This window comes from Acipenser ruthenus, chromosome 4 (assembly GCF_902713425.1).
Source record: "Acipenser ruthenus chromosome 4, fAciRut3.2 maternal haplotype, whole genome shotgun sequence".
In the NCBI taxonomy this organism is placed as follows: Eukaryota; Metazoa; Chordata; class Actinopteri; order Acipenseriformes; family Acipenseridae; genus Acipenser; species Acipenser ruthenus.
This window is the reverse complement of record NC_081192.1, coordinates 53,945,825-53,961,033: the sequence shown is the minus strand read 5'-3', so window position 1 is coordinate 53,961,033 and position 15,209 is coordinate 53,945,825. Positions and strand designations below refer to the sequence as shown.

General features: G+C 37.2%; 1 protein-coding gene across 5 annotated transcripts in view; it reads left to right on the top strand.

Annotated features, from left to right (window-relative positions):
- Window positions 1-15,209, top strand: part of LOC117400218 (tensin-3-like) — a 185,953-nt gene that overhangs the window by 87,934 nt on the left and 82,810 nt on the right. For all 5 annotated transcript variants that reach the window (XM_059022543.1, XM_033999805.3, XM_033999810.3 and 2 more), the window contains exon 4: window positions 12,134-12,172. In XM_059022543.1, coding sequence (XP_058878526.1) covers window positions 12,134-12,172 — 39 coding nt within the window. The remainder of the gene's footprint in view (window positions 1-12,133; window positions 12,173-15,209) is intronic.

The following is a 15,209-nucleotide window of genomic DNA, read 5'->3' as shown; positions in this document are numbered from 1 at the left end:
CCTGCTTCTGAACCACCTGCAGCAGTCCAATTTGAACCCCTCCAACCTGGTCGGACAAGGCTATGATGGTAGTGGAAATATGAGTGGCAAAATACTTGGAGTGCAGGCCCGCATCAGAAAGCAATACCCCTCAGCAGTGTATATGCACTGCAGAAATCACTCACTAAACCTCGCAATTACACACTCAACGATAATCCCTTTAGGTCGCAATACACTGAATACCGTTCAAGAGATTGTGGCTTTTGTGCCTGCATCTCCAAAACGAATGCAGTGTTTTTTGGATAAAAGTGACACAATGCAGCGTCTGCAGAAGTTTTCTGACACCCGCTGGTCTCAGCATGATGCGTGCCTCTCCACTGTCATCATGAACTATGAAAATGTGTTTGCCACCATCGATCATTTAAAAACAGACACAGACCACAAGTGTAGTGACACAGCTGTATCCAAAGCCAGAGCAATGGAGTCATTTGAGTTTCTGGTCTGTATTATGGTGTGCCAAGGGTTACTGCAGTATCTCACTCCACTCAGCAATGCTCTTCAGAACCCGTCTTGCGATCTAGTGAAAGCCAGTCAACAAGCCAGCAATTTAGTTTCACTGCTTGGGGACAAAAGGGCGGACAGCACCTATACCAACCTGTCGGAAAATGCCTGTGCACTGGCTGAAAAAATGGAAATAATTGTCTCAATGCCTCGTATTGCAAGACTTCAAACACAGAGGTCGAATGTCCCAGCTGTAATGCCACAAGAATACTGGTGCTTGAATCTATTTCTTCCATGTTTGGATCATCTAACCACACAGTTGAATGATCGAGTGTGCAGTTCTTTGCCTGGACTTAAAGGCCAATATTTTCTCCCCAACAAGTTGCCAATGCTGACCCAAGCAATGTGGAGTGAGATGAAAGAGGAGTATGAGGCTATGATGCCCCGCGTGTACAAACAGCTGATAGAGCTTGAGCTCTGAAGGCATTGCAATACTGACAAGAGCAGCAGTGAAACATGTGATTCTGTACCCTAACAACCACAACATCTTAAAAGTACTGCTTACCATGCCTGTGTCCACTGCTTCAGCTGAACGCTCCTTCAGCTGTTTGAGGCGCATGAAAACTTACTTGCGCAGCACCATGTCAGAGACACGACTCACTGGACTAGCACTGATGAACATTCACCACAATGTGGCGATCGACAGTGAGAAAGTGTTGCGGGACTTTGATGCAACTGGAACCCGAAGAATTCCTCTGCTCTTTCAGGATTGAGCAAGGTAAAAACACATTTATAGTTCTATTAATATTAAAATGAAAAACACATTATTATTATTATTATTATTATTATTATTATTATTATTATTATTATTATTATTATTATTGCACACTTTCTTTGCTACAACATGCAAGAAAATAAAGTTTTATGTTTAGTTAAATGGGATGAGTAAAAATTACATTAGTGATTGTAAAAGTAATTAGAAATGTATGATTTGTGGTTTCCCCTCTGGTTTAAGTATGTATTTCAAATAGATTTATGTATACTTTTTATTGTTGTAGTATGCTGTTTGGTTTACCGTTCAGTATTTTATGCGATGTCGGTGTGATTCAGTTTTGCGTACCACGTGAAATATTTCTGGGGCGCCCCTGATTGTAATGATTTAAATTACATGGTTATTAGATCTGCTGGTGTTTAGGGCAACTTAATCTATATTATAAAATAAAAAATTATATATATATATATATATATATATATATATATATATATATATATATATATATATAAAAAATCTTTTTTCTTTTATAATTTGCCTGGGGCTTAACAGGGGAAAGTTCTCATGGAAAAGATTTTTAGAAAATGTAACCTGCAGCAGACGCAGTAGATCACAGTTACTTTGTATAAATAGGAGATGAAAGGTCATTTTATCCCACATTCCATAGGGGACTAACTTATTCAAGTTAGAACCACATCAGGAGTAACCTTGGCAAATGCTACCAATTAAATAAATACCTCCAAATGTATTTGTATTATTTCTTTATTTTTTAGAAAATGTTAAATTATGCTTTATATGATGTTAAGATAAAATCTCAGGGTTTTTTTGTGCAGCTATTAATAATAAATAAAAAAAATGAAAATAAAAACTCTGTATGTAAAGTACTACTGAAATGCTGTTTTACCCACATCTACAGCTGAGATGTCTAGTTTTTGCAGACTGTTTTCATTCTGTTTTGGCAGATTTCTTTGCAAACAGATGTTAAAGGATTAGAGTGCCATTTCTGGGAGAAAAGCTGCATTTGTATGAATTGAAAAGCAAGCCCTTCTTTTTAGTTTAAGTCATTTTTGTTGTCATGGAAGCATAACTTCATGTGCTGTGTGGTTATGTGTCAGCTTATCACTCCCTAAGTGACTGTGTGCAGGTATACTCAAACTGCAAGTATTGTTGATTTGTGTGAATTCTTTGAAGTAAGGATATTTTAAAAAAATGCTTAGCTTTATTTTAGTTTGTACTTGTATTTTTGATACTTGGAATTGTTTGTTTTATCAGTAATCTAGTATGCTAGTATAGCTTTCATTTTATGATTTTTGGTGCCTCGGTACATTTGCTCTCTGCTTTATTTTTACATCCTTTATAGGACATGAAGTATTTACATTTTCTGTCCTTGCAAAAAGCATTGGTATAGACACAACTGCAGCAATACAGTATGTTATTCTTTTGTATATATCATATGTCATTCTTGTGTTCAACTGGACCAACATACCTTTTTTTCTGTCAAGTAGCAGACTTGCTAATTAGCAGCTGAAATATATTAAAACAGCAGGATTACTGACTGTAAATAATTTTCCATTATTAAATGCAGTGGTTTATTGGGATTTATTACAATAAGTAGAACAACATACTATACATTTCCACAGGCAATGTGAGATTGTTTTTTAAATAGGAATATATATATATATATATATATATATATATATATATATATATATATATATATATATATATATATATAAACTGCTGTGCAAAGTCTTAGACATGTTGCATTTTTCGAGAAATATCATCTGTAATTGACAAACCCAGGACTGGAAGACCCAGAATGCTGTCTAACAAGGATGAGCAATGCTTGAAGATAATAGCCTTAAGGAATAGAAAGAAGACGAACATTGAATTGACAACAGAACTGGCAGAAGGCGCAGGTGTCGCTGTCCATCAAATTAACAGTACGAAGGTCACTCTTGAAATCAGGACTTAAAGGATGTGTTGCAGTAAGAATACCTCTGTTAAGACAGGTGTACAAAACTAAAAGGCTAAAATATGCACAGTCAGAGTTCAGTCTGTTTAATAGTTTTTTATCCCCTTGTTACCGGTAATAAGTGTCGAGTTCCAATTAAAGCGTGGTGTTGAATTAAAAAAGGCAAGATGCATATATTTTATATGGAGAAAATATATATATAGTATAGCCTAAAAGCACAGATAACTTACCATGCTAAATCAGACTGGTATATAGCCAAAACTTAACTAGTATTCGGGAAATTTGTAGGCATGTACAATTGGTTTTTGACTATTGCATTTAGGTGCTTTCCACGTAATGAGCTTCAGTAAGTCTAATTGACAATTTGAAATACCTCAATTAAGTCACCTCTGACTCTCCTTTCTAGGCTATATAGGTTCAGCTCTTTCAGTCTGTCTTATTTATTTCTTAGCAGATGTCCTTATCCTACAGTTGTTACAAAGTATCACATTACAAAGTTTCATATTACAGATAAGAGCAGTTATAAAATACAATCTGTAGTAAGAGCAAATTCAAATGAGAGAAAAAAAAAATCTTCATAAGACATGCCATTTAATCCTGGAATTAATCATGTTGCTGTCTGTACTCTGTCATCCATTGAACTGTTTTATACCTCTGCATCTTGATTTATTTGGTACAGTCCATAGCGACCTAATACCCCTGTACATAGCTAGAGAACATTTACAAAGCAGGCTGGTTTTGGACCATGAGGATTACATCATAGCACAATGCCCAAGCCACAACAGTAATTCATATAGATTTCACTCTGGCCACAAAAATGAAAACAGATATACTACAAGTAAGAGCATGCATCATTTTCTCCCCTGCTTTAATGTGATGATTAAAATTGTTCAATGTGTTACATAAAAAGAATGGCTTACTGACTCCTATTGAGAAAGCTTTAAATCACTATTCATTAAAAGTTATGTTAACCACAGTCATGCAGTTTTAATATCCTCCACCAAGGATGCATTTTCTCTCTGTTATAGATATATGAGACGACCAAACGAATGTTGAATTTTACACGTACATAACCATTATCCAATTATAGTATGATTTGCATTCTTTAGCACACTTTATTGAGTATCACAGTCTGTGAGGATACAAAGGTGCTCAGCCCATCTCTTTACACTGTATATCACTCTTACACTTTTACATGTACATACTGTGGATATAGGTGATAGTGATTGACTTTTGTTGCCAGCATAGTTCTTTTTTTTTTTTTTGGAATAGCCAATTATTTTTAGGCTCATCTCACCGCTACCACCCCTGTGCTGACTTGGGAGGGCGAAGACGAACACACGCTGTCCTCTGATGCGTGTGCCGTCAGCTGACCGCTTCTTTTACACACTGCAGGCCCACCGTGCAGCCACTTCAGAGCTACAGTGTCGGAGGACAACACAGCTCTGGGCAACTTACAGGCAAGCCCACAGGTGCCTGGCCAGACTACAGGGTTCGATGGTGCGTGGTGAGCCGAGGACACCCTGGCCGATCTAAACACCCCCCTGGCGGGGTCCTCGGCCAATTGTGCGCCGCCCCCTGGGAATTCCCATCCACGGTCAGCAGTGGAATAGCCTGGACTCAAACCGGCGATGTCCAGGCTATAGGGCACATCCTGCACTCCGCGAGGAGTGCCTTTACCAGATGTGCCACTCGGGAGCCCCCAGCATAGTTGTTTAATCAATCAAAACAGCCTTCAATTTTTTAGAATGGGTTTACTAAGGATAACCCACTTAAGGTGCATGGCACATTTGCAGTAGATAATGTCGGCTGGATAAGACATGGACGTGGTTAAAAGACTTGGGTCATTAGCCAGTGGTTGAGCAGGGATTCAAAAATAGGAATTCTTGGCTCCCATTCTAGCTGCAACCACTTAGAGACACCGTCTCTTATGCACACTTTAGAAGCCAAGACAATATTTAAAATAAAGTAGGACATTGGTAACAAATGGTGGTTTTGAAACGACTGAAGTGTATTTTGGTTTTGATCTTTTTCAAAAATGATTTCTTTATAGCAAGCAAGTTTACATTCAATTTAAAAAAACATATAAAGGATGAATGGTCTGGATTTCCTTTTAGGTTTCAAATATGTAATGAAAAACAAAAAAACTAAACAAGAAACAGAAACCAAATAACACGAATGGTGAGAAAATTATTACATTGTGCACCCTAAAGTTGTGTTGAAAATGACCTCCTTTCAAGTTAAATGTCAGCGTTGGGCCAACGTATTTTTGCTCATCGGCCTAACATTGGCACAACGTTTTTTGGCAATGTAAATATCACGTTTTGCCAGCCTCAGAAAGTAGCAGTGGTGAAACTTCAGCGCTACGGCGCTCAGCGTTTTATTAAATAATAAACAAACAAAAGATTTAAACAAACAACACACTAAACAAACAAAAGTAAATTAAAACACAAAACAATAACAAATAGTGGTGGCGGCTTTATTTTTTATTATTATTTGTATAATAATGCAAATAATAATAAAACTAGTGCACATATATATATAGGGGCGGGACACTCCGCCAGATGGTGGTACTATTTATAACAACTAATTCAATACAATAGTGGAACAAAAGCACATTTATCAAGTCATATCTTTATTTATTTATTTATTTATTTTTTAAAATGGGGTGGGGAGACGACACACACACGTTGCCAGGTCTTTGAGGTTTTGTTCATTGTTGTTTTTTGTATGTTGTATTGTGCAATGTTTGCTTTATTATTGCATTTATGGTCTATTTGTTTATATAGCTCTTTGTGATGTTAGCTTATGTATTCGTATTTTTGAATATATCACCCTGTGTACCAGCATATACAGTGGCTCTCAAAAGTATTCACCCCCCTTGGACTTTTCCACATTTTATTGTGTTATAACATGGAACCAAAATGGATTTAATTAGGAGTTTTTGCCACTGATCAACACAAAAAAAGTCCATAATGTCAAAGTGAAAAATAAAATCTACAAATTGTTCTAAATTAATTACAAATACAAAACAAAAAATAATTGATTGCATAAGTATTCACCCCTTTGAGTCAATATTTGGAAGAGGCACGGTGGCGTAGTGGTTAGCGCTGCTGCCTCACAGTGGCAGGGTCCTAGGTTCGAATCCGGCCTAGGGTACTGTCTGTGTGGAGTTTGCATGTTCTCCCCGTGTCCGCGTGGGTTTTCTCCGGGTACTCCGGTTTCTTCCCACAGTCCAAAGACATGCTGTCGAGGTTGATTGGTTACTCTAAATTGCCCTGTGTGTGAGTGGACTTGTGTCCCATCCAGGGTGTCACATCCAGGGTGTAGTCTCGCCTTGCGCCCTGTGTATGCCGGGTTAGGCTCCGGCTCACTGCGACCCTGAAGAGTAAGCGGTTAATGATTATTATTATTATTTATTTCTTAGCAGACACCCTTATCCAGGGCGACTTACAATCGTAAGCAAATACATTTCAAGTATCACAGTACAAGTAATAATACAATTAAGAGCAAGATAAATACAATGACTTTGGTTCAAGCAAGTACAAGTGTGACAAAATACAATTCAATAATACAGCAGATAACAGTGTCAGTCATAGTTACATCAGGATATGATTAAATACAAAATACTACAGATTAAACACTTGGCAGATTACAGTACTCTGATGTACAGGATTAAATGCAGTAAAATAGGGGGCAGATAAGAGCAAGTAAAGCGCATTTAAGGAAGGGTGATAAGTGTCCCAGGGGAAAAACAGAGGAGTTCTACAGGTGCTGTCTGAAGAGGTGAGTCTTAAGGAGGCGCCGGAATGTGGTCAGGGACTGGGCAGTCCTGACATCTGTGGGAAGGTCATTCCACCACTGCGGAGCGAGGGTGGAGAAGGAGCAGGCTCTGGAGGCAAGGGAGCAGAGAGGTCGAGTGGGGGTGTAGGGAGAGATGAGGGTCTGGAGGTAGCTAGATGCAGTGCAGTACAATGATAATGGATGGATGGACCTTTGGCAGCAATTACAGCCATTAGTCTATTTGAATAAGTCTCCACCAGCTTTGCACATTTGGACACTGCAATTTTTGCCCATTCTTCTTTGCAAAATTGCTCAAGCTCCGTCAAGTTGGATGGGGACCTTTGGTGAACAGCAATTCTCAACTCTTTCCACATATTCTCAATTGGATTGAGGTCCGGGGTTTGACTGGGCCACTCCAGGACATTTACCTTTTTGTTTTTAAGCCACTCCAGTGTGGCTTTGGCTGTATGTTTGGGGTCATTTGTCCTGCTGGAAGATGAATCTTCTCCCAAGTCTCAGGTCTCTTGCAGACTTCAGCAGGTTTTCCTCCAGGATTTCTCTGTACTTTGTTGCATCCATTTTGCCCTCTATATTCACGAGCTTTCCAGGCCCTGATGCAGAGAAGCATCCACATAGCATGATGCTGCCACCACCATGCTTCACGGTAGGGATGGTGTTCTCAGGATGATGTGCGGTGTTAGGCTTGCGCCAAACATAGCGCTTAGCGTTGAGGCCAAAAAGCTCTATTTTGGTCTCATCAGACCATAGAATCTTCTTCCACTTGGTCTCAGTCTCCCACATGCCTTCTGGCAAAGTCTAGCCGAGGTTTGATGTGAGATTTTTTCAACAATGGCTTTCTTTTTGCCACTCTCCCATAAAGGCCAGTTTTGTGAAGCACCCGGGCTATTGTTGCCGTATGCACAGTGTCTCCCAGCTCAGCCGTGGAAGACTGTAACTGCTTTAGAGTTGCCATAGGCCTCTTGGTGGCCTCCCTGACTAGTGCCCTTCTCTCCCGGATACTCAGTTTTTGAGGACGGCCTGTTCTAGACAGATTCACAGTTGTGCCATATTCTCTCCATTTCTTAATAATGGACTTTACTGTGCTCCGGTGGATGTTCAATGCCTTGGAAATGTTCTTATATCCTACCCCTGATTGGTGATTTTGAAAAATCTTATTCCGGATTTGCTTTGGATGTTCCTTCGTCTTCATGATGTAGTTTTTGTTAGGAAATGTACTAACCAACTGTGGGACCTCCCAGACACAGGTATATTTAACCTGAAATCATGTGAAACACCTTAATTGCACACAGGTGGACTCCATTCAACTAATTATGTGACTTCTAAAGACAATTGGTTGCACCAGAGCTTATTTAGGTGTGTCATAGCAAAGGGGGTGAATACTTATGCAATCAATTATTTTCTGTTTTATATTTGTTATTAATTTAGAACAATTTGTAGATTTTATTTTTCACTTTGAGATTGTAGACTTTTTTTGTGTTGATCAGTGGCAAAAACTCCTAATTAAATCCATTTTGATTCTATGTTGTAACACAATAAAATGTGGAAAAGTCCAGGGGGGTGAATACTTTTGAGAGCCACTGTATTATCTAGGGCTAAAGCACTAAATTGCACATACATTGCACATAAGAGTGATGGGTTATCATATCATAAAATATACCAATGCTTAAACAACTCTAAAATGACTGTTTATATAACAAACACGCCATTTACTGGTTAAAATATTTATTTATTTTCAGACACATTTTTACAAACATTTTAACGTTAAGAAACAATAAAATCAAAAATAAAACTAAACAAGATCTTCATTGCTGGGTAAAACAACTAACTATAAACTGCTCAACTATAACAATTAATTTTAAAAAAAACACCTAAAAATCCCCTTCCGCATTTTGTCTGGCATCAGCACGCTGCTGTCTCCCACCATTCCTGTCCTTGGAGTACCGAAGCCAGTTCATCACATAGATTTTTATTTCTTCTTCTGTGGCTGTTTTCAAAACTGTATTTTTGTTTTTAAATGTTATGTACCATTAGAAAAATACAATGTGTTATGTATAGCATAAAAAAAGACAAAAAAACATAATAGTTACAAAAATGTATTAATTATATAGCTGGCTACAATAAGTTGTATAAAACTGCTAGTTCATGTAGAAAGTATTTGATTTTGTGTCTCTTCATAATTTTATTGTAATAAAAATGTTCAACTTTAAACCTAATTTCTGAAGTTTAAATCTTCAGTGCCAAATGTAATCAGTGTTCAACCTACATTTACTTTTATTATTGGTTTTCTCTCAGCTTGGTGTTTTCATGTGTTTTCAGTGTTTTCATGTGCTACGATCCGGTCAAGTCTCTTGACCTTAGACTTCCTTGTGTGTTGTTGTGTAATCCCTTATTTTCAGTGGTGTAGTGCTATATCTATAAGTGAGGGGTCGCTATTATCTACCCCCCCCGCTCTCTCAACCCTACCACGCCTCCTGCAGTCCCTGTTTCCCCATAAACTCAACAGAACCGCAGTTTATCACTAGTAGGTACGGTATTTGAAAGGGCTAACAAGTGTTCCAATTGATTACAAATTCAATCAGGTATTGAGGTATTATTGTAAAGCAACTAGACTTACAGCTATTTATATTAAAGATAAATAAATAAACAAACACTGTACATATTTTCACAACCAGTTTCATACACTAATACACACATGATTAAAACGCCGTCATATTATTATTAATCCTATGTGCAACACTCCCTCACTCCCCCTTTTCATATATTGAATGGTTTGGTCCAGAATCAACTCGTCTCACTGTCCTATTGCAGCCGCTTAAGAGTGAATGAGACTGAGGTTTTGAAACAGAAGTGCATCCGTTTGCAAAATAAGATGTTTAAGGCCACAGGTACCCTTTATTTGTTTGTTGTGATTGAGTTTTATCTTTTAAATACATGTTTAGCTTATGTTATCTAAATTATTTCTTACATATGGGTCTAAAATAAGAACTGTCCCAATTATTACATCTAATTGTAAAGCGTTAATACAGGTTCCCTTCTTATTCACACCTGTTGTTCCAGACCAGGGACGCTATATTCAAACTTTTTTCATCATTTATCTCTCAAGGGTTTCTTACGGTTATTGTATTCTTTGCTTATTTGTATGGGTTATTCACATGTATAGCTCCATATATTAATAGGAGCAAAACAGTTCAATATTCTACATGTGAAGTATGAAAGCGGTGCTCTCCCTGCCAAGAGAAGTGGGGGGGCAGCACTCCCCCGTGACCCACCAGCACTACACCCCTGCTTATTTTACTATATAAGCCATTGCATTATTTTGTTGTTTTACAACTCCATGCTAGAACCACAAAGCAAAACACTTGCTAAACTTGTATAGCTCTTAAATATACATTTCTAAACCTGATTCAAAAGAATAACACAACTCTTGTAGCGGTACATTAAGTGAGTCTTCATCCCAACAAATTGCAGATGAATCTGGTCTGAAAAGGTTACAGGTTGAACTTTGTAATTAAAAGAATAAAGCCTACTGTTTTATATTCTGTCCTAAACCAGCAAACTGTTGTGACATAAATTTATATATTAAATAAACAGGAAAAAAAGAAATGTGTTAATCAGAATATTCTGCCTTTTATTGCAACTGTGGTACCATTCAGTTGAGTGAAAATTGTAAAGGGGTACTTGAGCTGAAAACGCCAGACAGAATGGGTACAGTTTCAACCCCTGCTCTACGCCACCATTTTATTGTAACACATAGCCTTTTATTTAAAATATTTCTTAGATAACTCACTGTCATACATAATGACACTCGAATCTTTAGCACGACTGACAGTAGTTCTACAAAGCAGCCAAAAAGGATGTGTTTTGGGGTCTGTTAAGCACCAGCTGTTCTTTTAAAAGGTGCTCTTTGCTAATCAGTTGTTATGGAAGCATTAAGCTAGAATTACATATGAAGTAATGAGAATTAGTATCTGAATAAGTTTTTCTTCTTTCAACCTAAGAAGTGGTTAGGATTCTGTTTGTTTAATGTTGAGATTGTTTTTTTCCGAAGGCTGTTTTGCAAAAGATCTGCTCCACACTTTCTATTGTGGTTTGGACGAAGGTCAAATCTCTAACCTGACTTGGTGTAAACAATGTAGTTGGAAGGGAGACAGCCTGTCATTACCTGTCATTACAAGGTACAGGAGGGTTTACAAATGACAGGCCTGCATCCTTGAGGTGTAGACTAGCATATTGAAATGAAAACAAAAAAGCCTATTTTCATAGCTGATTGAGATTGATCTCCTCTTAGTGTTTGTATTTTCTCTGTACACAAGCCTCCTCTCAATATCTACTGTGTGTAAAAAGTAACGGTGTGGTTTTATGTTTGTTATTTTTGCCATTATTGCTACAAAGCTTATGTTTTTTAATGTTTCTATTTTTATTGCTGATGTAATACAGATACAACCGTTAGGATTTTGATTAGATTGGAGTTTTTGTTGTACTGCAGCCCCTATAAAAGTGATTTGATAAGCGTGTGATTCTTTTTTGGGTTGCTATGACTTTAGAGTAACCTTATTTTGGGGGAAAAATTCAGTTTTTTACTAACAATAACATGTTAAACAAACCTTAAGGAAACAGTGGGTTGCATTAAGATGCACTTTTTGCTGGTGAACAGCAGAGGGCCCTAGTTCTTTGTTCTGGTAGAAATGACACCGTTTTTTTTATATTTCACAGTTAATTGTGCCTACTTTTACTTGTGAAAAGAGTTCATTTGCTCACAAAGTTAGTATGTGTTTTGTATGCAACATGTAAAAAATATTCAAATTACAATTCCCTAAACTATATGTGTGTTCCTTAGTTAGGGCAGGAGGAGGTAAATCAATTTTCTATCAGTTAGAAAAGGTTCCGGGGAAAACGTGTATTTGCTCATGCTCAGTATCACATAAACAATTTAATCAGGAAATTGGAGCACTGCATGCTAGTTAATAATTTACATAACAAGGCTTTTCCCGCTTAGTATAATCAAGCTATTTTTTTCCCACAAAAAGTATTTTCAAGAACCTTTTAATACACTTCCTTAACGATAACCTTTGGGATTCTAACATGCTTTTGTTTTGTTTCAGGTGGTAACTCCCTGTTTGCCACCGGTCAACTATGAACTGGTAAGCTTGCTTTTTGTCTCTTATGCATGTGCTTTGTTAGAAGTCATTGTGACTGAATCTGTTCTCTTCAAGTCAGTCACATAATGGGTATTTGTTTTGTGTAACAATAAATTATATATAATAATATATTGCACTTACTGAAAAAGTGGACAATGCAGGTTTTGCAGGAGTTTCAGGGCTGAAGGGCAGTGACCTTTAATAATGAAGTGCTGCATACACATTGGAATGGTTTAAAGTAGATACATTGTTAAAGTTGTATTGATAACATGCTGTGGCAGGATGGCTTGCAGTGGTGAGGTGTGGTGACGTCACGGACCAGAAATTAACTGAACCAAAACAATGGATGGACGGGTGAAACTGAACGCAACGGCGTTCAGCTGATTTATTAACCAAATAAAAAAAACAAAAGATTTAAACAAACAACAAAACAGAAACCAAAGGGCACGAGGGCCAAACGAATAAACAGAAACACTTATATCTTATTTATATAGCAATTGTTCGTTATATTCTCCTCTCTCTCTCTCCGCTCTCCCATACTCTCCTCTCTACACTCAACAACCCCGCAGCACAGACAGCTGCAGGTTCTTATACTCTGGCCGAGGGGTTAACTAGCTGTTAATTATCTTATTACCCCCAGGCCACAGTCTGCACGCGTTTGGTAAGGATGTGTGACTGTCAGCTAGTTAAATAATCAGTAGCTGATTAGCCATGCATCCTCATGGGGTTTTTAAATTATAAATAACAAATAACAAAAGACGCGGCGCTTTTATCCGTGCCGCAAACAAAAATACAAATAATAATATAGGGGCAGGACACTCCGCCACACATGCCCAACTGAAGCTAAATGCATATTTTGTGGTTAATTTACCTTCAGATTTTTGCTTAGGCAGCAGGAATTAGAACTACAATTGCTCATTTACAGATTCCTCAAGTTATAATAGACCAGTTGTTCGAATATGCAAAGATGTGAAAATCTATGCTGATGATTTATAAGAATGGCTATTGAAAAATGGATCCTCTATCAGAATTGGTCTATCAGAATGAAGACTGAACTTCTTTCTTATAAGAAGAGGATTGTGCTGGATAGTGGCGGACTGTAGGAATGAAATAGTTTTCCAGATGTACATGTTAGCGTGTATATATCGCTAGGGGGCTGAAAAATACATATGGAGAACCCCTATTAAAAATCTGTCTCTAGGGAATTTACGTATGAATACTACTCCTAAGCATAAGAAGCTTTAACTGGATGATGCTGAGGAAGACTATGCAAAGCTAACCAAGTATCTTTTTTTTCTGAAACGGCTACTACCTGGTGATTTACTTCCCATGGCGTAACTCAAATTACATTGCAAAGACTTAGTCTATCCAGTTGTTACTGTTTTGTACAATGTAGAAATGCCCTTTTGTGTTTAGGCTTGTACCCAGTTTTGTTTTAAACAAATCCCAGACTGATTTAGAAAAATAATTAAATCTAAAGATGTCTAACAGCAGATACTGCTTATCTCCATGCTTAATATGATGTAAAATACCCACAGGGACATTTCTGTTCGGAAATCATCTGAAATCAATTAAATGAAAACTATTTTGAGTTCTAAGATTAGTGGACATTCAACATGTGGTAGCAGGGTTTTGTTTTCTGTTTAAAATCTACTTATTATTATTATTATTATTTATTTCTTAGCAGACGCCCTTATCCAGGGCGACTTACAATCGTATCATACATAAACAATACAATTGTATAAAGATGATGTGTCAGTAGTGAAGTACAGTATTTGAAAATTAAACAAAATGAAACACTAAGCAAATTATGTATTACTGTTATGTTACCTGGCAATAAAGATTAACCTATGAACTACTGTGGCAAGTAATCCCTAAGAAATGTTGGATTACTCGCAGCGGCGTTAAGAAGAAAAGTACACGTGACACCCGTTAAAGCTTTTAAGTAGACTTTTGATTGGTTGCAAACAAGAAAAGTTATTACTACAATCTGGGACACACACTGCTATACATTGATCAACTCAGAAATAAAGGATGGTTTTGAGAAGAGTTGAAACTTTTTGCAAAATGCATTAGCAGCACAGAAAACTTCTGTGAAGTTTGCCAATCTTATCTTTGCCCTCATTTTACTTCCAACTAACCGCTAACAGTTGAGTAGTATATACATTTTTTATTTCAGAAGTATGACCAATAACAAGATATATATTGTAGATGATAACTCATTTGTTTACTTCTACAGTATATACATGTAGTAGTAGCCTGGATCAAAAACAGGATAACCAATATACTTTACAATCAAATCCAGTAACTTGACTGTCCTGAGCTTTGATAGAGGTTAAGCATTTTATTTAAACTTTTATTTTGCTTAGCATCACTCAACACAAATTGATAAATACAGTACTGTGTATATTTTGGTAGAAAGTACATGAACAAAGCCGCAGTAAAGATGACCCCAACAATGAAAGAAGTGCTTGAGACGATGTAAAACCTTCTGTGCTGTTAGGACTGGCAAAACTAAATACATTATTGGTGAATGGAGGTAGAGAAGACTTAGTTCCTTTGAAACTCCCGAATTGCAAGCCCTTGACATTACTGAGGGTAAAGACTTCCTAATGCTAAAATAGTCTCCTCATCCAGTATTTGTGCATTCAAAATAGCTCACATACTGGCTCAATGTGTACCTCCGCCCCCTTGAATTTCAGCACAGTGTAAGAAAAAACTTTGTTTGTCCAAGAAGACCCATGACCGAAGCCTTCAGTTATATGACAATTGACTGGGAATAATGATAGTAGCATTCATTTAAGTAATATGCTATGTATCTATTGTTTGTGATGTTCTTTCATGACTGATAACAGAATTTAGTAATAATTGCAGTGATTGTGGTGGAAAAATTACTTCCTAGCAATCCATAGGTTAAAGCACAAATCGCACTAACGTGATGCAAACAACATAAAGGAGTTATCAAGTCGTCAACAATTTGACCTATTTGGTATTTTTCTTTAGTATTTAGGGCCAAATGTTAGTGTTTTTCCTGCTATGA